At 41.0% G+C, this 20,721-nt stretch overlaps 1 protein-coding gene across 4 annotated transcripts; it reads right to left on the bottom strand.

The window, feature by feature from the left end:
- LOC146621318 (ubiquitin-associated protein 2-like) lies at positions 1–19,148 on the bottom strand. Of its 4 annotated transcripts, none has more exons than XM_085367339.1 (30): positions 19,090–19,148; positions 17,107–17,244; positions 16,810–16,887; positions 16,570–16,680; positions 16,262–16,418; positions 16,030–16,107; positions 13,508–13,571; positions 13,192–13,280; positions 12,981–13,033; positions 12,737–12,801; positions 12,329–12,560; positions 11,986–12,235; positions 11,695–11,832; positions 11,340–11,476; positions 10,403–10,635; positions 9,699–9,936; positions 9,540–9,579; positions 9,140–9,266; positions 8,886–8,943; positions 8,542–8,761; positions 8,240–8,331; positions 7,847–7,897; positions 7,582–7,660; positions 6,966–7,160; positions 6,699–6,869; positions 6,022–6,126; positions 5,887–5,919; positions 5,432–5,505; positions 4,413–4,604; positions 1–860 (listed from the first exon to the last, which is right to left on the bottom strand). In XM_085367339.1, exons 2-30 carry the CDS (start codon positions 17,200–17,202, stop codon positions 765–767), a joined length of 3,552 nt encoding a protein of 1,183 aa, XP_085223465.1. In that variant the 5' UTR covers positions 17,203–17,244; positions 19,090–19,148; the 3' UTR covers positions 1–764. The 4 variants fall into 4 exon arrangements, with proteins under 4 accessions (XP_085223465.1, XP_085223466.1, XP_085223467.1 ...); XM_085367340.1 differs by having other exon boundaries at positions 7,847–7,894; XM_085367341.1 differs by lacking the exon at positions 5,887–5,919.
- Between the last annotated feature and the right edge of the window lie 1,573 nt (positions 19,149–20,721).

The following is a 20,721-nucleotide window of genomic DNA, read 5'->3' as shown; positions in this document are numbered from 1 at the left end:
TAAAACAAGGAGTCAGTTACCAACTGCTCAGAACTTTATTTCGAGAAAATGAGGGTTAAAATTAAATAAAAATATAAAATTTAGATGGGCAGGTCTTTCTTTAAAGAAAGTGACCCCGGGAGAGTAGGCAGCTCTCCAGAGGAGAGGGAGAGAAGAAAGAGGGAAAAGACAGGAAGCTACAAAATGAAGCTCAGAGGGACGAGCCCAGCCATTCAGGAAGTCATGTATAAAAAGAAAAAAAGAGGAGACAGATGCAGTTAGTTATTATAAACCCCACCCCCATCTGAAGTGTCCTCAAATGCAATCAGTGCTATAGCTCTCTCCTTTTCCTTTTTCTGGTTTCTTCCAGGAAGTTTTGGGTCGTTTTTCTTCTTCACTCACTCTCTCACTAACATCTCATTTTGTCTCAATGTAACATCTTTTCCTGCAGTTTTGAAAAAAGTAAACAAAAAGTCCTTCAAAAATAAAATGCAGCAACCACATTTCATGTTCTACTATTACATATACAGTATATATATATATATTTATATATAAATACATAAATATCTTACATGTACAACCAATTTTGAAAAAGGGGGGGGAAGAGAGAACCCAAAAGACTTAAGAGGACTTGGAGGTGGGGGGAGCAGGGCAACGAAACCCATGGTTGCTCATTGTGAGGGTAGTGTGTTTGTTTTTCTGTTTTAGCTTTACACACGCAGCCTTTCAGGGAGACGAGGAGAAAAAACAAAACAAAAAAAACAAAAAACATATGGAAGCATTCCTCAGTTTGTCCAGTATGCAGAGCTGCTATAGCTGGACTTGCTGCCTTGGGTTTTCTGCTGCATGCTGCTGGACTGACTGCGCTGACCAGGGCCGCCCTATGAAGAAAAAGAAGTCCATTCAGTGGATGTGTTTAATTTGTGTCATTTCAAAGTGCTTATATTATTCATTTTAGTCAGCCCTATTCTACTGAACTTATCACACAAGAGGGTGTAGATTCTAAATATACAACAACAGTGGAGAAAACCAGGAATTATCAAGGAGAACTTTTCAGTGATGATGGATAGTGACAGGCCAAATAAAATCTTTAAAACTGCAGGAACGATTCTGTCTCTCGATGCGCACAAAGCATTCGACAGGGTTTCCTGGCAATACTTGGCCCATACACTTGAAAGAGTCAAATTTGGGCCAAACTTAATTAAGTGGATACAGATTCTTTACTCCAACCCAATGGCGGCTGTACGGGTAAATGGAACAATATCAGCCAGATTTCCACTGGAACGTGGGTGTAGACAAGGTTGCCCACTGTCGCCCCTGCTGTTCGATATAAGTATTGAGCCTCTGGCGCAGCTGATTAGAGATGAACATGAAATTCAGGGCCTTACAATTACTGGAGAACAGCATAAATTGTCCATCTATGCAGACGATGTACTTTTATACATTTCAAATCCTGCAGTCAGTGTACCTCATTTAAAAGAAATTATTAGTACATACGGTTACCTCTCTGGTTACAAAGTTAATATTGACAAAACATTGGCAATGGATATAGGAGGAAACATTTCATCTGGCTTTAAATGGCCAAAGGAAGGTATCAAGTATTTAGGAATTCAAATTCCTCACTTATTATCAGACTTGTTTAAAAGTAAATTACCGTATTTCCCGGACTACAAAGCGCACCTGAATATTAGCCGCACAAGCTAAAATCAGGGGAAAATCCTGTTTTGTACATACATTAGCCGCACCTGACCAAAAGCCGCAGGTGTTTCAATGTTGACTTATCATATGTAAGAGAATATGCACAAAGGGAATTGTCAGGAAAGAGATGGCTGTTTGGAGACATCACTTTTATTAATATTTTGAAAAACAAGTTATGGGTACATATTTGCACATGTAGTACATAACAATAACCTACAGCACACCAGAACAATAGATTCGGCCTACCTTTTAGGCTCAGGTGCAGTGACACAGCTTTAACAAGAAGAAAAGTCAGTCATTCACCACCATCTTTCTCTTCTTCCTACGCACTAAAACCACCAAAGTCCTCTTCTCCAGTGTCGGATACAAACAGGCTCATGATGGCTTCGTCATCCACTCTTCTTCTCTCCTTCGTTGTCACTTTCAAAACCAAAGAAATCCTCATTGTCAGTGTCAGAGTCGAACACCCTCAGAAGGGCCGTGGCGGTGTCCTCCTCTCCATCATGCAGCAGTCCAGCCCTTCAAAATCCGTTGGTGATCATGGATGTTTTCACACTTTTCCACGCTGTCAGAATCCACCGGTGGAGTTGGGCATAACTTGCTTTTTGGGCATAACTTGCAAGTTTATCGCCGCTCATCATCCACGACTCCCGCTGAACGCGTAGCGCTACTTTGAAGTTTGTTTTTCGCGCTACTTCGTACGGCACTACGTTGCCTGGCGGACGGACATGTGACTAACATACCACTCTTGAACCCCGATCCTTCCGCCAGGCAACGTAGTGCCGTACAACAGCGGAACACACAAAACAAATCGTCTTACGATATGACAAAAATCACGGACAATCCATAGAAAAGCCGCACCTGACTAAAAGCCGCAGGGTTCAAAGCTTGTGCAAAAAGTAGCGGCTTATAGCCCGACATTTACGGTATGTAAATTATGTCCTGTCTCTGTCTTTCTTGGGTCGGATCGAGAGTATACGTATGAATGTATTGCCAAGACTTCTATACCTTTTTCAAATGCTGCCTATAAACATTCCCAACTCTACATTTGATAATTTAGATAAACTTTTTTCCAAATTTATATGGCAAGGCAAACGCTCAAGGATCAAGTTCCAAACATTAAAACTGTCAAAACTGCAGGGGGGACTGGCTGTTCCAAATCTGAAATATTATTTCTGGGCAGCTCAGATGAGACCCCTGACTGTATGGGTGCGGGATCTGTCTGAAACTCAGTGGCTAAACATTGAGAAGACAATATGCGAAAGACCATTGAAATCCCTGTTTTTTTTCTAACATTTCAATTAAAAATGTGCATATGGGGGAATGGACGAGGGTCACTAAAGATTTGGCGTAGAATCAAACAATCATTCGGTCTTCCAAAAGAAATTTCAATTTTATCAAGCCTCTCCTCCCTGCAGGGTTTTTCTCCTATTGTGGAAGACTGGCTTCAGAGCATGGTCACATAACGGGCTTCGTAAACTTGAGCTCATTTGAACAATTGAGGTCAGTTTCGGCTTCCTTCTTCTGACTTTTTCAGATTTCTGCAGCTAAGAAGTTTTTTGACAAAACATAAAGAATGGAGGCAAGTTTTGGAGCCCTCACCCACTGAGGAAATATTTCTAAAAATATTTCAAAGTAATTCCTCTGCAAAATTAATCAGCAATTTCTATAACGCATTTATGAGTTTCAGTACAAGTGCAACTTTGGATATTAAGGCAAGGTGGGAAGCTGAGACTGGCACTCAAATCTCAGAGGACGCCTGGGAAGAGGTGTTCGGTGAAGCCCATCTCGTGACTAACTCTGGGCTGTGGAGAGAATTCAAATGGAAGGTGGTCATGAGATATTTTAGAACCCCAGAGATAATGGCCAAAATGAAGCCTACAAATCCTGATACCTGCTGGCGAAATTGTGGTACTCATTTAGGAACCCATATCACAAATGCCCAAAAATCTGCTCATTTTGGAATGACATATTTAGAGTTCTCAATACAGTTTTCCAACAACCACTAACAAAGACCAACAGTTAGCCATTTTAGGAGTATTACCAAATGGTTTTGCAGGAAACAATAAAAAGTATCTCTTAAGAATCTTGCTTACAGCATCACTAAAGTGTATTACTATTAAATGGCTGAATCTTGACCCACCTTCATATAATATGTGGATTGATAAAGAGAAATTTACCAGATGGAGGAAATAACCTATGCTCTGCGGATTCAGAGAGAATTGTTTACTGAGCGTTGGCGACCCATACATGCTTTACTGTTTCAATAATTTAGCATAGGTCTTTTTCGTTTCGTTCATTTATGGCTATTAAGATTACATATTGTTAAAAAATATGTGACAAAGTTTTTTTTTTGTTCTTTTTTTGGGGGGGGGGGGGGTTTGCTTCCCAGTTTTGTGTTGTGTTTCCCAATTGCAGTTCTTATTGTAATCAGTATTTCTGGACTGCGGTTCCAGTAACTGTCTTACTTGTGAACATTGCAAAGTTGTAAATTGTAATAAAAACTGAGTTTAAAAAAACAACAACAACAACAACAAACTGCAGTAACACAGGTGCAGAATTTAATCAGATGTACACATTGAGTACTTTTCTTATTTGATTAGCACGAAAAATATTTAGTAAGGGTACAGCAGCCTTTTTAATAGACAATAAACCAAAAGCAAAACTAAACTATACTAAAACCTCGAAGTTTAATGTATAAAAATATTTTTTTCCCACTGGTTGTGGAGGGTTACCTGTCCGTCCTGTGTGAGGTGATGGTGCAGCAGCTGGGAGTGGGGCTGTTGGTGAGGAGGCAGAATGTGCAGGAAAGGTGCAGGGGCGTAGCCAGGCGCACCACCAGGGTTCAGGGGCCCCGTTCCTCCTAGTGCTGAAGGCAGGCTGAAGGGAGGTGGTGTCCCTGTGTGGAAGCCCTGCTTGTCAAATGACTACCACAAAAAAAAAAAAAAAAAAAAAAAAAGAACAAAAACAAAAAACGAGGACAAAAGATTCATTTATGTCTGGCAAAAACAATCTAATCCATAATCTTTCCATTTAATATTCTTCTGAAATTAAAGTTCTTCATCCGAGCTTTATTTTAAAAAATTTGACATTCAAACTGAAATGCTCACATTTCTACATTTTCATTTGACAAGCAGAATCATTTAAAGAGGATCTAACTGAGCTTGATTATGGTAATATATGTAGCCAAAGTTTGTACTAACCAGATGCGTATATGGACTAAGGCATCAACTAAGTCAAAAGTTGAGAGTTCAAGCTGCTCTGTATGTAAAGTCGCATGCAAACTCACAAACATAAGCTATGAGCAGTCACACGTTGTTAACATGTGGCTGTTAGTGAGTTCTTCAATGAGTGAGGAAGCTAAAGAACACTACAGGGGAACCGTATCAAAGAGTTCAAGACAACAAACCTAACGAGACATTTTAATCAATTTCACCAAGCCAATGGAGCTAACAAAGTGAAAGCTATGCAGAACTCTGAGCCAACCACAGGCCAGCAGCCTCGGTATGAGCAAAGGATAAAAACAGTCATGTAGTGGGCTTTAAAATAGGGTGGAGAGTGGATGAACTGGTATTTTTACCAGTTAACTTTGCACCACACATTTAAATGATTAAACCTCTTAAAAAACGTCATACAAAACACATTGTTTTAAATATAATGTTGTAAACCTCAACATCTGGCAATAAACCCATTCTGATTCTGATTCTGATATACAAACAGATCATGCTTAGACATGTGGACCACACACACACACCTGTGTTTTGCTGTAGATTGAACCTCCCATGTCAGGTACTCCACCACTAGTACCTGAACCTGACAATCCTGGTGCTGGAAAGAAATGAAAGAGGGGGAGAAGGAAAAAGAGGAAAAGACAATGTTGGGATTTCAGAGGGAAAGGAGGACAAAAACAGAAAAAGCAACAACAAATCAGTGGGAATGCATAAAAACAAAACAAAACCAAAACCAAAAAAAAACAAAAAACAAAAAAAACAAAAAAAAACAACAGCAGCTGTGTCACTTCAATGCTGATAAGCTTATCTTCTAAACTAAATGCCAGTTTCCACTGTTAGTAGGACACAGGCCAGCCAGGAGGAAGAAGCATAGTAAGTGAGGAGGAGCAGGGGCATGTTTCTCACTTCCGTGCCGCCCTTTAGCATGTACCCAGCCATTTGCACATGAAAGTAAAATCACATGCTTGCATATACACACCTTTCTCAAGGACACTCTCGACTGTAGAATCATCTGCAATTGTGAGTACACCCGTTTTTCCTCCTTGAAAAACGCCCACTAACTGTGTGTGTGTTTGTGTGTTGTTAGAGTGTGCACCATGTGTCGTGCATGTACCTTTCCCTGGACCGCTGCCTGCTGACTTGGCCTGTGACTGGGCAGTGCTTCCATACCCTGCCTTACTGTATTCCCCACCGTGGGCTTGAGACAGGTCATCAAAGGCTGAAGGGGGAGGAGGAAGAGTATAGAAGAACAGAGGAGGCAGAGCAAAGCAGAGGGGGGAGGGAGAGAGGATGAGGAGCAGATTTTGTGAAGGAGGAGGATGGGAAGGAAAAAGAGGGGGGAGGGGGCAGGAGAGAGAGAGAGGCAGTAAGGTAACCTGACTGAAATGGCAGCTGTCTATACTGAGCTGTGTCCAACTTTAGCAGGGGGTTTGAGCTATGCATGCAGCACAAGCAGAAAAAACAAACAAAAACAAAACAGGCCCAACTCTACACGCACATGCAGCATGTGGTGTACATGTGTAAAGGTTTGGAAATTCAGTTCACTTTCCCCTCCCACTAGAGACACCTTGATTTAGTCTGACGTCTATTTTTACACTTGAGTCTCAAAATACACAAAAATAACTTTCCAGGAAGCCCACAATAATGCCAGCTTTTAAGCTAATTAAGCTTCATAACTACATTTTGTGTTGCTGAGATATCAGTTTAGTTTACTAATGTATTACAACTACTATTACAATAATAATAGAATTCTAACAAACCAGACAAAACCCTGTTTAGTCCAGGTCTTACCTGTGCCATATGCGTGCTGTCCATAACTTGGCTGATGCTGTTGGTGGTACTGATTGGAGGGGTTGGCCAGGCCCATTGCTGGCTGCTTGGCTGAGGCAGGAGGCACAAAGACAGTGGGGGCATACTGGAAAGCTGAGGGAACTCCAGGCATACCAGCATAATATGGCAGACCTGTGAAATGATGGAGGATGTGCAAATGGTTAATAGTGTAAAACCTTAAAATGACTGACGTCGATGTGATTAAACATGATTTTGTTTTTCCCTTACCAGTGTATCCATAGCCAGGAGGGAGAGGGGGGTTGAGGAAGGCCTGGTTCTGTGTCTGCTGACCCTGGCTCTGACCCTGCCCTTGTGTGCCTGTCTGCTGTGTCTGCTGGGGCTGTGACTGCACCCCAGCTGTAGACAGGGTGGTTGGAGGAGCTGGAGATGAAGAGTCATTCCTGCCAAACTTTGTTGCTTCACCTGAGCAGAATCAGGAGAGACAGAAGAAAGGTAAGACAAAAGTGGAAATGAACCCTAAAGCCTCATTTCTACTCTTATAACAGGTACTCCAGCTTTCCACCGAACACAATTCCCCATCAGTAAAAACAGAGTTCTTAGATGACCACCCTTTAGGCAACAAATACACGAGGCTTTAAGGATATTGTTGGGCTGGTGTTCTTAGGAAATGTCCTTCATTTGCTTCAAGCCATAGCAAAGATTAAAAACACAGCTTAGAAAAAAACTAAGATGCTCACCCCCCTTAAAAAAATAATAAAAAAAAACCACCTACAGGCAACAGAAAATTTCAGTTCAACATAATCTATAAAAAAAAAAAAAAGTGCTTAACCAAAGTCATCAAGTCAAAATGATGAAGTGCAAGGGAGAATAAAATTTGATCTACCTGAATATGGGTTATTAGCAAGTCCATCTCTACCAGGCATAGCAGTTGTAGCACCAGGGAATGTTACACCATAGTAGTCCTGTCCAGATAGAGGAAAATAATTAATAATTAAAAAGACAAACAGCATTAACCTCCTAGGACCTGGCGTCCACATATGTGGACATCACATTTTGGGTTGTCTAGATCAGATACTCAGATATTTCTCATGTTAAAAAGCAACTAACATTAAGGCATTATTAAAGGTTAAGTTAAGCAACAGACTCACCAAAGGAAGACGCGATTGCAGCATTTGCAAGTCCTCATATCCATATATCTGCTGTTGAAATTAGGACAATGGTTATTTAGCAGATGTTGGAGTCTCTAATAAACATCGCTTATGCCTACAAAGCCTTTTATCTTTACTAGCTGCTAATGAGTGTATTCAGTACATGATCAAAATCTTCCCAAATGACTAAAAACCTCTATAGAATAAAGAGAAAATTCAATCCCTCTGTTCAGTTTCTGCACTTCTAGAAAAACCTGCATTTATTTATTTTTTAAAGAGGACACCCAATTAATCTATCTTTAGGATCCATATTAAGTCTTTCCTTTCCCTTAAAAATTCATGGGATCAAGAGTAACACAAACAAGTAATTATATGATACAGTTAAATAGCTACCGGATATGCAGGGAGCAATCCACCAGGGCCCATGATGTACTGGTTGGCCAGGAGAGGTGGCACTCCTTGGGCCAAGTTGGGAGGAGCTTTACCTGGAGCAGACACCACAAAGGACATGTTATGCACTGAATGAACATAACTATTTATAGATAAGTACAGTCTCAGTTAAGTGTCCAAAACAGCCGGATTAAAATCATAATTCATAGTAAAAAAAAAGAAAAAGAAAAAAAGAATTGAGTATGATATTTCAAAATATTTTAGTTTTAACGTCCATCGTGGTGTTATGGTAGTAAAGATCATACCGGAGGTGGTGGTGAGCAGGGGTGCTGTGCGGCTGCCGGCAGCTGAGAGTGTGGCGTTTGTGCCATTTGGAATTAGTCCAGGTGCTCCAGATGGATGCAGACCATTGGTGGCAGAACTACTGACAACGGGGGGAGCTGAAGGATTGGGATTAACAACCTGGCTGGATGATGGCGAAGTAAAGGCATGGATGTTTCCGCTGCTACTCTCCTCGTTACTCGTCTGAAAGAATAAAAGCAGAGAACGCATTTTCTTTTTGTTTGTTTGTTTGTAAACTCTGGAGCTTAGTTAAAATTTTGGATTAAAATAAAATTATAAAATCCAAACATACTAAGCATCTGTTTACCGTAAGGGAGGAAGTCGTAGAGAGGGTCGACCCAGATGAGTGCGTACTGCTTGTGTGACTACAAAGAGAATAAAGCGAGTCTGTCAGCCTGCTGAAATCTGATAAATCTGCAAAAGCACTTCAAATTGGATGTGTGATCAGGAAGCAGGGAGATTCAGTGAAAAATATGTCCACTTTAAATGATTTAGATATGTGCTTGTAAGCATCATCATCTCCAGGCAAAAACATCAAAGTGCAGCCGAGCCGCTCCTTACCTGCTGAACGATGAGATGGATGTTGAGTGGGAAGCTGTAACTGCAGGAGAAGGGATGTGGTGGCCAGGGCTGCTGTCACTTGTCATAATGGGAGACTCAGTTGTCACTGTCCTAGATGATGCTGTGCCTGGTTTAAAATTAGAAAGATTAATCTGGGGCAAAATTTGGTCTATTTGTCTGTTTTTTTTAAGTTACTATATGAGAAGGAAAAGAATTGAACAGAATCAGGGTGAAAAAGAAAATGAGATGGGGTGGCTATAAAAACGGCATTTAGCAAACCACAACTTGCGCTAAGATGCATCTTTCCATTTCCTCCTCAGCATTAAGCAATCAATGTTCATTATACCAGACTTTATTGGCCATGTGAGTGCATTTTTACATTACTGACAATAGTACTTACCGTCTTGTGTGCTCTGTGTCTTCATACCAGTGTAGCCATTCTAAGAGAGAAAACGTTTCAAGACTTGGTTTCATCATTCAGCTTTCAGGCAAATAACATTTAAGTAGTTGCCAAAATCTTTATTCTGTTTGAGACCTGAGAAAAAAGGTTTATACTCACCGTCAGAGGCCCACCAGGAGCCGATGGGATATCTTTGCTCTGTGGGAACCCAAGATGAGGGGGTAGGGACCTCGGGATGCTGCTCTCCACCCGGCTGACTGTGGTTGGGGCTGAAGAGGAGGGTGGCGCAGCAGCACTGGGGAGACCAAGGGAGGGTGTGGGCGTAGCACTAGGTAAGCCCAAAGAGGGTGAAGGGAAGTTGGGGTCCGTTACAGAAGATAAGCTGCTCATGTGTTCACTGTTTAAAGGACAAATAGAGATTTTGTGTTGGGGGAGATATAAAGTAGTATAGGGTCTCCAAAAATAAATAAATAACATTAAATAAATGTAAGCAAAGTTGCAAAGGGTTCCTGATGGAGTCATGAAAAAGCTCAATTTAAAAAAACAACAACAAAAAACTGGTTCAATTCAACATCAAGAACTTTCTTTGGACAATGAGACTTTTCTGAATCTGAGGTTTAACATTTTTTTAAAACCAAGTTTCCTGAATGTTTTTAGGGCTCTGGGCTACACTGCAAAACAAAAAGAGTTGTGGTCATTTTAGTCTCTGGAATTTAAAGTGTTGCGAATCACCCGGTTTGCCAGTATTATATCCACTAAATGGGGAATTAAAAAAAGCAAAAAAACAAAACAAAACATAAAAAACCCACCACACATAACAAATACCTCACATACACCAACATGCTTGCATGACAAACACATACCTCACAGCTCCTGGCTTAGAGAACAGGCTATTCTGAGGCGGCTGTGTGGGAATAGCAGTAGGAACTGGCATGGCTGGTGGGGCCTGAACAGGCGTGTGTTCCCTGGCCAACTCAGTTGGTACCATATCTGATGTTCCACTGCTAGCCTCAGACCCAAAGTCTAGAGCTCCAAACTGAACATTAAGACCAGACACATCTGCCGATCCCGGCATCTCCACTGCTGACGATGGAATCTAAAGACGACAGAAGGACGAGTAATCAGAACTGATCTAATTTTTGGATTTGGGGTAGGTTTCTGTTCTTTATTACAAAAAAATTGATTGTGAAAACATTTTACCAACATTTTGTCAGTGTTCAATCAGAGTTAAAACAGTCCCATTAAAAAAAAAAAAAAAAAAAAAAAAAAAGTAACTGAAGGTCAGGACAAAATGTGATGCTGATTTGAGCATAAGCACCAGCTGCTGCTCACTCAAGAGCAGATGTAGTAAAAGGTGAACACGACCTCATGCTTGCAGCTTAGCGGTGGCTACTGTCCAAACAGTAACCAGAGAGGTGTGAAAAGTCATTATTTGTAACAACAAAGACACCGAGTTGAAAACAAAGCCAACAAAAGAACATAAATAGCTGAATATTCTGGTCTACTGCTACTTCAAGACTAGCAGATAAACAAGCACCGGGAGGAGTCAAGTACAAGCAGTCTATTCTTTAAAAAAAAGTTTGCATACCTGTGTGTGTAGTAAGGGGAGCATAAGGCTGTGGAAACTACCTCATTAAGTCTGCTCATATAACTGGTTAACTAGCAGACCTGCCTTGTAAACCCCTTAAGAGGAGATAAATTACTGATTTTCGGTTTCTATCTCCTCTTAGAATGAATACAGCTCTTTTGTCATTTCTCGTTTACATTTTCTGCCAGATAAAAAGGTTCAAAGAGGCTTACTTTTGAGGGAGGAGGCGCTCTGCGTCTCTGTGTCTTTATTTGGCGCTGAGGAGGCTCTGTGGTCAAAGGCTCCATGCCTGGCAGCTTCACTCCTGGAGAAGCGCTGTCTCTTACAGGAGGGACAGAGGACTCATGACCTGAATGAGAATAAAAGCACCATGACCATTCACCATGTCATTATAGTCACAACAACAATAGCACGGTATAGCAATAAAGCAACTGACTAACTCGACTTCCTGTTATGTATCTTTTTTGTAGGGGCACTACATATTTTACTGTCTCTCTACTCTATAGGTAGCAACAGCCTACAATCACACTTTTAGTGGTACAGGATAGTTCTATTTTGCAGGCCTACCTGGCGGTGTGGGGGCCTGTGGAGCATGTGCCTGGACAGGGCCCAAAGGCTCTGTGGTGGGAAGGATTGTGGACTGCTGTTGCCGTTGAGCCAGCTGGCTGAGCACCACTGATGGCTCTGGCTGAAGCTTAATCTCCGCTGAAGACAAAGGGAGACAAATATACATTCATTACCATGACTACAATACTGATATTCACCATACCTCTGGGTTTTACTCCATTCTTTAAAAAATGCTTCCAAACCTAATAACATCTTTGTTTTGGATTCCTAACTACTCTGAGATAAACTTACAGTGTTGGGCAGTAATAGAGCCATTCTCCAGTCTTTGAGCCTTGTTGTCTGCAGAGGGAGAGGGGGCAGGAGCTTGCATTGGAGACTGCCCTTGGTCTTTGGAAATGCTGCTATTGCTGGTGGTGGCCAACATCTGACTGGTTCTTTGACCAAGCCGAGGCCCATTCAGCTGCTCTGATGTCCGGATGTCAGGGGCAGGTGCCTGCTTGGGTGCATTCAGTGACCCAAAACCAGAACCTAGGACTGAGGACTGACAGGGAGACAGAAGAAAAAGGCGATGAGGATACATCTAAATGTATATTGTATTAAGGTCTATAAATCTATAGAGTATAGTTATGAATACCAGTGCAGCATGTGCGTAGGTGGTACTGCCAGAAGCTGCATGGGCATAGCTGTTGGCTGTGGCATGTGCGTAGCTGTGTGTTGCAGTGCGTCCATTGTGATGTGAATTGGTAAACACCAGGCTTTGGCCTAAATCCTCAGCTGAGGGGCCATCGACTATCGCCCCCAAATCGGAGTCCACAGAACTCCCTACACCCACTCCAGCCTTAGGAAGTATGCCAGCCAGGTCCACACTGGGAACAAGCAGGAAACAGGAGAGCACACAGAAAGTGGAGTGAAGAGTGAAAGTAGAAAGGTTTGGAAGGAGGAAAGAAGGAATAACAGTGTTGATTAAATAAAATGCCATTCCCCAAAATTAAACAATTTCTACGTGTTCTTTCAAGGTGCCAATGACTTATGAAGGGCTTACTTGTTTCCAGGTGTGATGTGATTTGTTGGGGCAGAAGAGGCAGTGAATACTTTGGTCTCAGATAACTGTGTCAAAGATGAAGATATTAGTACAGCATTCCAAAACCTCCCAGAGCCACATCAAGTCACCCTTTAACAACAGGACTTAGTTAGCTAACATCATTAGACAGCAACACTAGACTTTAAGCATAAACGCGCACATTTAAAGCGCTGCAATACACTTTCACTGAAAAGCAGTGCCTTACATCTTCATTCCAGTCTTCTGAACTCCAGTCTTCTGGGTTGCCTCCCCATGTCCCTATTTAAAACAGAAGCATAGCCAAATTAGTGTTTTTGTAATTTCTTGTGGCAATCCTGAAATAGTCGAAAACGAGACATTTGCTCAAATGTAGAAAGTGGACACTAAAAAGTATATATTGCAAGAAAAATCAGTGTATGCCTGACTATTTTCTTTACCAGCTTCCTCAGCAGCTTCGTTGCCATCTCCTTCCCATGCCTCCTGGCGAGCTCCAGCGTTAGCAGAGTAGTCAGCAGGATTGAAGGTTCTGGAGGGAAAAAAAGCAGCAGTGTGAAAAAGCAAAACAAACCAAAAAAACAAAAACTGAGCAAATTGAAAGACATCTGTTTTTACTGATAACGGTAGGCAGAACAAATTTTCAATCAAGGAGATTCAGAAACATATTTTTCCACACACACTTGTTTTTAAGATATGTGCTTGTAATCAACATCATCACCTCCTTTTGTAAAACTTTTACATGATGCATATTCTTACCCCATTCCCTGCGAAGAGAACCTGTTACCAACAGCTGCTCTTCCTCTGCCACGAACCCCTGCAACTGAAAATGCAGCAAAACAACCATATGAACAACACAACCAAGTCACTTAAGTCTAAATTCCTCATTAAGCATTTTTAAGAATATCAAGCCTTGGGACAAATGATTGTCAGTGACTTCTCAGCTAAGTTTCCCATTAGTGCATTGGAAAAAAAAATATGATTAGCAATAGATTCACTAAATTTTCATGTCAGGGCATGTGCACACCTCTGCAATCTAAAAACAATTTGTGTGGGGAGTGGTTACAGTGATCCATCATCAACTCAAAACAGGTTGTGGTGTTTCTGTCTGTTGACTTCATTTTAAGATTGTAGCTTCATTAAAATTTGTATCTGAATTTAAGAAGACAGGAGTAAGAGTTGTCAGCCATTTTATACACTTTTTAATAAGATATTGAATTGCAGACATGGACAGCTGAAGACAGGTGGCTCTTTTAAATCAACTGCCTATTGGGCATGCATAGTTGCATTGTAAAGTAAATTCTCCTCAGATGAGTCTGTGCGGTCACAACAAACATGCAGACCCTCACACTCACTCATTATGAAATTTACATCACTCGACTCTGAACAAACCCCGGTGGAGTTGCAGATACAGAAAGTATCATCAAGGCTAGGGCTGGGCCATATTATACCGTTCATGGTAATACCGGTATAATGTTAGGCAACGATAGGAAAATGAAATATCGCGATAGAATATGAGTAAAACGCGCATGCGCAGTGCCTTTGTTTTCATACGCACATGGCCGATTGTTGAGTGAAACAAATGAACCAGAATTGGTTTGTAAAAATGGTGCAACTTCAGTGATGTAGAACTGGTTTGGTGTTTGTCCGTCAGATACACGACAAGGCACATTTTTTTGCAGAACATGCAAGCGGCCGTTGTATTTGTCGGACTAAGATGCTCTTAAATCTGGGAGTAATCTGGGTCCTAAACTCCGTACCTTCAGGTCAAACGAACACTGCAGCATCACTGAGAGTTAAAAACTGTCTAAATTCTTTAATAAAACGATCAGCATTGCTGCTTTACCAGGTGTAACTATGAAGTTTAACTTCCAGGCATCCATGAAAACAAAATTTATTACATTTAACGGAGTTAGAAGTTAGCAGGAAGCTAGCGGAAGTTAGCTCGCTAGTTTCGCTAGTTACCTAAGCATGATATTGCATGTTCTGACTGAGAGATTTCTGAAAAAATTCAAACGTACAGCTCTGCTATCACTTCCAACATAAATGAAGACAGGAAACTAAACAGCAGTGGCGTTTGTAGGGTTACTGAAGTTGGGCTAGCTGGTATATAATGATGTGCTACGTGATCGCTAGCGACACAGCTATGTTAGCATAACATAAACAGTGAAGCTGGAGGACGAACACTAACACTTTTCCACTTATAAAAGTTAACGTGCCTGATAGTTAGGGACAAATGCAATCGCATGGCAGGATGCTGTAAACGGACCAAACTTCAGTCAGGAGAACAACTGAGATAATCCATCCACAATACAAGGTTAGTCATTAATATACTGCAACAACATGGGAATAGAGCAGCTGCCAGAGAATTCAACATTAATGAAACAATGGTACAGAAGTGGAGGAAGCAAGAAGAATGAGTTTAATAAAGTTTGATTTATCTGACTGCTTTGTTTCGCTTAATGTGCCTTATAATCCCGTGCACCTTATGGTCCGAAAAATACGTACTGCACACTGCAGTTTAATGTTGCAAAGCACCTCTTTTTAACTTCAGTGGATATTATACATGGTTATGCTCAGGATATGTCAGCCCATTTCTACTGGAAATGCCTTTTGGTTAAACTTTCAGCAAGGAATTTGCATTTGCACTGTTACATTTTTATAAAGCTTTAATGTACATAAAAACCAGCTTCTTATTTAAGTGAAAATAAATGGAAGGTTGTCTTTTTGCGCTAGTAATGTTGTGGAGTTGTATTTTGTCTCGCATCAATTATATCGTCAGTTATATCGTTATCGCAAATTTTCAAATATATATCGTGATAAATATTTTTGGCCATATCGCCCTGCTCTAATCAAGGCTGTAGCAGAACTACTAAAAAGCATGAGGAAATGTTTTGACTTAATGCTCTTAAATCAGCTGATAACCATCCACTTACAGTCACCATTTCCTGTAGGCTAAATCATTTATGGCACGTAAATGAGGCTCTGTTGCTGGTGTAGTACTTTCTCTTTCGCTTTATTGTTGCTGGAGGAGGAAATAAACTCCTCGCTGTGCATCTTTGGCCCTGTTCCATTTTTGCATTTTAGTGACTGTATGCATCAAACACCCATTCAAGCAAGCACATGGAATTGGTGGACTTAAATTTTGAAGCAACAGACAAATACGATGCCGGTCACATCAGGGAACATGAACCTGGTAACTACAGTTAGCATTCTTATAATCCAACTCTGCATTTGGATATGTTTAATAAATCTGACATGTGTTACTCTCCAATGCTTACCTCTACCGCGTCCCCTGCGTCCACGGTCTCCTCCTCTCTCACCAGGAGCCACATCAAATCCATTCTCCTCTGACCGACCTGAAATTCAACAAAAAAAAAAAAAAAGATGAGGAAAGTGAGATGATGGAAAAGTCATAATTAACACTGAGCCAAAATAATGCCATTGTCCTCGATGTGAAAGATTACGTTTTTATCTTATTTATATAAGGCATACGACGTGTCTTTTTCTTACCCTCACGTCCTCGGCTGATGCCTCTGCCCCTTCTGGTGGACCCTCCACGCCCACGACTGGCATCCCTCTCTCCCTTCTTCTCCCTGCTCTCCTTTAACTCTGAAGGTCCTCCTTCTTTCCCAAGGCTGCGCTTCTTTCCTACAGTCTCCCAAGAGGTCTGAGAGTTGAACAGAACATCATGATGGTGCTACAAAATGCATTTGTACTTCTACTTTTGCATCATGATTTAGTCTCTCCCAAAACAGCAATAACGAAATCATATGTAAAAAGCAAGCACAACACATGTTTTGGGAATGGAGCATACTTACTGTGTCAGAGGTGCTCTCCAGCAGGAAATTGATGGCTCTGTTTACATCTTCATTGCAGTCATGAAGGGCTACCATACACTCATCTTGAGTCTTTCCAGTGACCTCAATCAGCTGTGAAAGTCACAGCATAGGAAAAAAAAGAAGAAGAAGAAAACAAACACAGTTAAGTTTTAAATCCAGGAAAATATATCCTGGTGACCCAGAAAATTTCTTTACGCACAAAATATGAACAAACATTACCTGTTTGACTTTGTCTTCAAATTCAGCATCGTTTTTGTCATAAATCACTTGGGCTAAACGAATCTGTTCTGCTGTGGCCTGGCAAACAAACAGAGCTTAATGAGAATCAAGAACTATCACCATCTGAATAGTACATTTAAATGTTTTTAAAAGCATTTGGATCCTTTATATATTTTAATGAAAAGTGGGATAAAATCATTTAAAAGTGAAAAATTACGTTTAAGAGATGCAATATTTTATTGAAGTTAAAAGACTATTTTGCTTAATAACTCTGTATTTACAATGACAACCACCCACCTGTATCTGCTTCTGTTGCTGTGTTGTTTGTGTGGTGGTGGGCAGCGTTTTGTCCCGAGTACCCCGGGCTTGATTGCTGACCAGTGAAGTCATCATATACAGTATATACAAAACAATGTATGTACAAAATAGAAAAATCTGAAAGACAAAGGACACAGAAGCAAAGGTGAAACGAAAGCCAGATGGTACGGCATCATTACCCCTTAGTAAGAAAACAATAATAAATAAATGTGCAGTATATATAATTTGAAACTCAAAGTCAATGATGCACATGAATATTTGGTTCTTGCACTATTGGATGTCTCTATTGCCCGCAACACAGCTGATTATGGTATCCTGAATGAGAGACTTAGAACTTGGGTGGGCATCTCTTTCTTGCTCTGGACCTTTTCAGATGCTTTTGCTAATTTTTGGTCCTTTTCTGCCATCCTAGGGCCCAACTTGTTTCCCTTGTATATGCTGCCACTTGGACAGATCCTAGTTAAACTTGGACTACATCCATATTATGAAGAACAGGATGGCAGCCGATTATCCGTCTATTAATACACAAAAAACTGAAGTTCTTATTCGTGCCCCTTTGGTCCTAAGGTAAGTGAAACTCTTGGACATCTTCAGTTCTCCCAGCTTTCAAATACCTGGGTTTTACGTTTGCTTTACTTGCTTTTGCTTTAACTGTTGTATTTTATTTTGTAATATAAAGCACGTTGTCACTTTTTGCTCTTGAAAATCGCAATTTAAGTAAACTTTCCTTACTTACAGTGCTGATACTGTACACTTAATATAAACAGACCGACTCACTAGTATACCATGTAAGACTATAACCCCCATCTGTCGCTCCCTACATCCCCGTTTAAATTTAGCCAGCCCAGAGGGGCCTGTTGGGTGTCAGCTTACAGCCCTGCCTTATTCTCCCACACAAAAACACTCAGTGCACCGCTATATTTTAATACTGGTATTAACATCTTTTATATATATCAAAAATGTGAATAAAAGATAGGCAACAACAACAGAAATACAGGCTTTTTAAAAAGGCGAAAAACAAAAGCACAAACACTGCCTGAGTAGTATCGAACAAAGCAACTGGCTGTAGCTAATAATACAACCAAGTGACAATTTGTCAGGCAGCGTGGGTTCTTAAATAAAATCCACGGGAAAGGGTTATCTGGCAAAGCATTTGCGTGCGTCGTACATATACAGATAGCAGTGTTTATTTTTGCCTTAATTATACGTATTAAATATCAGAGTCACTCTTATTTGTGTGATAAACTCGACAGAAGCATGAACCACAGAGGCTAACGTTTATGTTAGGTCAAACTAGCTCACGATAGCAGCAGCCCGGCTAACTGCTAGTCTTTGTTCTGTGTGCGAGTAACACGCAAATTTCTTCGTTAAACTACCACAAGCCGTGTGTAGAGTATCAGTATCCTAACCTGTCTGCCAATATGTCTATTCTATGTACAGTCCGTCTGGGGTAGCAACCAAAAAATAAACAACCGTGACAAGCGCTGCCATGCTCCCCTTTGTGTAGCCCAACGAGCTAACATTATGCTAACATTAGCTAACATTATCTTCATGGGAGATGTGGCTAACGTTAGCAACAAGCTAACAACTGAAACTAAAACGAGCTGCGTGGTTCGTTGACATTTCTAATTGTCCGTGTCCCTTAATATATTTATAGGCACACAATTCAGGGAGAAAAGTTATTAAGATTTGTTTGGGCAGTAATCAGGAGCCAGAGACAGGCGGCATGCCGACTGCCCGGCGTGCGAACGGCCCGTCCGCATACAAAGCAGCACCGCTCAGCACGGATACAACGCAGTTAGTTAGACGACTAATAGCCGAATAAGACGAATAATGTTTTTGAACAGGCCCATCGAGTTCGTTAAAATAAACAAAAAATACACAATAACATACCTGAACTCTCAAAACGACTTAATAATAAAAAAAATATTCAAACATAACAAATCTGAAGCTTTCGTTTACCTGCTAACACGCTTCGCTCAGCCAGCAGCAGATGCTGTCACGTGACCTACCCCGCCGACACTCGGCGTTGTGAAACCGGCACAGCCAATCAAAACCCGCCATGCAGGTCAGATGGCCAAGCACCACGCCCTTACATACTCGTTCCTGTGTGTGAGCGCGCTTCAGCCTTATGCGATACCGATACTCTGTACAAAAACTTAATGTTTCATTGTCTTTCATAATACAATATAGAATTGCATTTTGTAATTGTAATAATAATATAATAATATAGCTTCACAATGATTATAGGACATCAGACTACTTGTTCTCATTGCTTAATGATGCAGAATAATCATATAGAAATAAAAAACCTGAAGTTGTGCGCTATTTGAGCATGTTGCCTGCCTGCAGCACCAAAGGACTCTGTGAGAGACGTCTGTCTTGCCTTAGCCGCACCTGTCCCTGTCCTCTCTTCCTCTTCAGTTCGCCTCAACATAAGCCCATCATATTCTGTGATAGGATTTACTCTGAGGTGTTTGACGAGGTTAGTGGTGTTGCCACAACACCTCACTGTCTTGCCACATGTATCGCAAACCGCGTCTGTTTGTGGAGGTAAAATATGTCCACACATGACTGTTTACGCTCAGCCATTATTGTGAGTGCGCACGCCAGGTGCAATGTTGCCAACTTAGTGACTTTATCACTATATTTAGCGAGTTTTCAGAGCCCCTTAGCAACTTTTATTCTAAAAAACGACTAGTGACAAATCTGGTGACTTTTTCTGGTGTTATTGGAGACTTATTTATGACAAGCGTGTATCGCTCTTCTCAACAAGCAGTGGGTGCTGCTGTGGGCACCTTGCCCGTGCCAAAGCGCTCACGGGCAGAGGATAGTCCTCCCCCAGCTGCTATCAGGGCAGGAGATGTTCCCACCTATGCGTCCAAACTGCAAATGAATCGCGTATGAGTGAAGCCTCTGCTCCCGCACTGACTGTAACGCAATCAGTTCTTCTTTTACTGTTATGTTGTTTTGTGGATCACAAGGTTTAAAACTACTTAAACACACACACACACACACACACACACACACACACACACACACACACACACACACACACACACACACACACACAAAGTAACTCCACTAGAGTGCCTATTTCGGGTCACTTTTACCGGTCCAAGCGCAGATAAAGGAATAAGGTTGGAATTGTGACATAAAAACAAACAAAACAATAATCGCTAAAAAAAAATTAAGTTGTAATTCTAAATAAATTCTAAATGCATTTAGGACGTTTTTTTTACTCACTTTATGTCTCTTCTTTTTTTCTCTCCTACACCGTGGGTTACAATGATATTAGCATGACCAATTATGCAAATTAGGCGATGACGTTGTTTGACTTCTAGAGACTTTTAGCATAGCCAATAGCAATTTTCCTTACTGAGGAGTTGGCAACACCGGCCAGGGGCTGCGACACATTTATACAGCCGTATTTAGCATAAGATATATGAAAGGCATAAGAGGAAATAGTTTCTTCCAATTTAGACGATCCGAATGATATATTTTCTTTCCACTGTGTTCCTGTTAATGAAAAACTACAAATTTACCCCAAAGTACTAAAATATCGATATTTTAATATGAGAATCGATTCTAGAA

Source organism: Diplotaxodon limnothrissa, linkage group LG12, assembly GCF_057381915.1.
Source record: "Diplotaxodon limnothrissa isolate DT_005_m linkage group LG12, D_limnothrissa_male_GT1.1, whole genome shotgun sequence".
Taxonomy (NCBI): Eukaryota; Metazoa; Chordata; class Actinopteri; order Cichliformes; family Cichlidae; genus Diplotaxodon; species Diplotaxodon limnothrissa.
The sequence above is the reverse complement of the archived record's forward strand: the minus strand, read 5'-3'. Positions and strand labels throughout refer to the sequence as shown.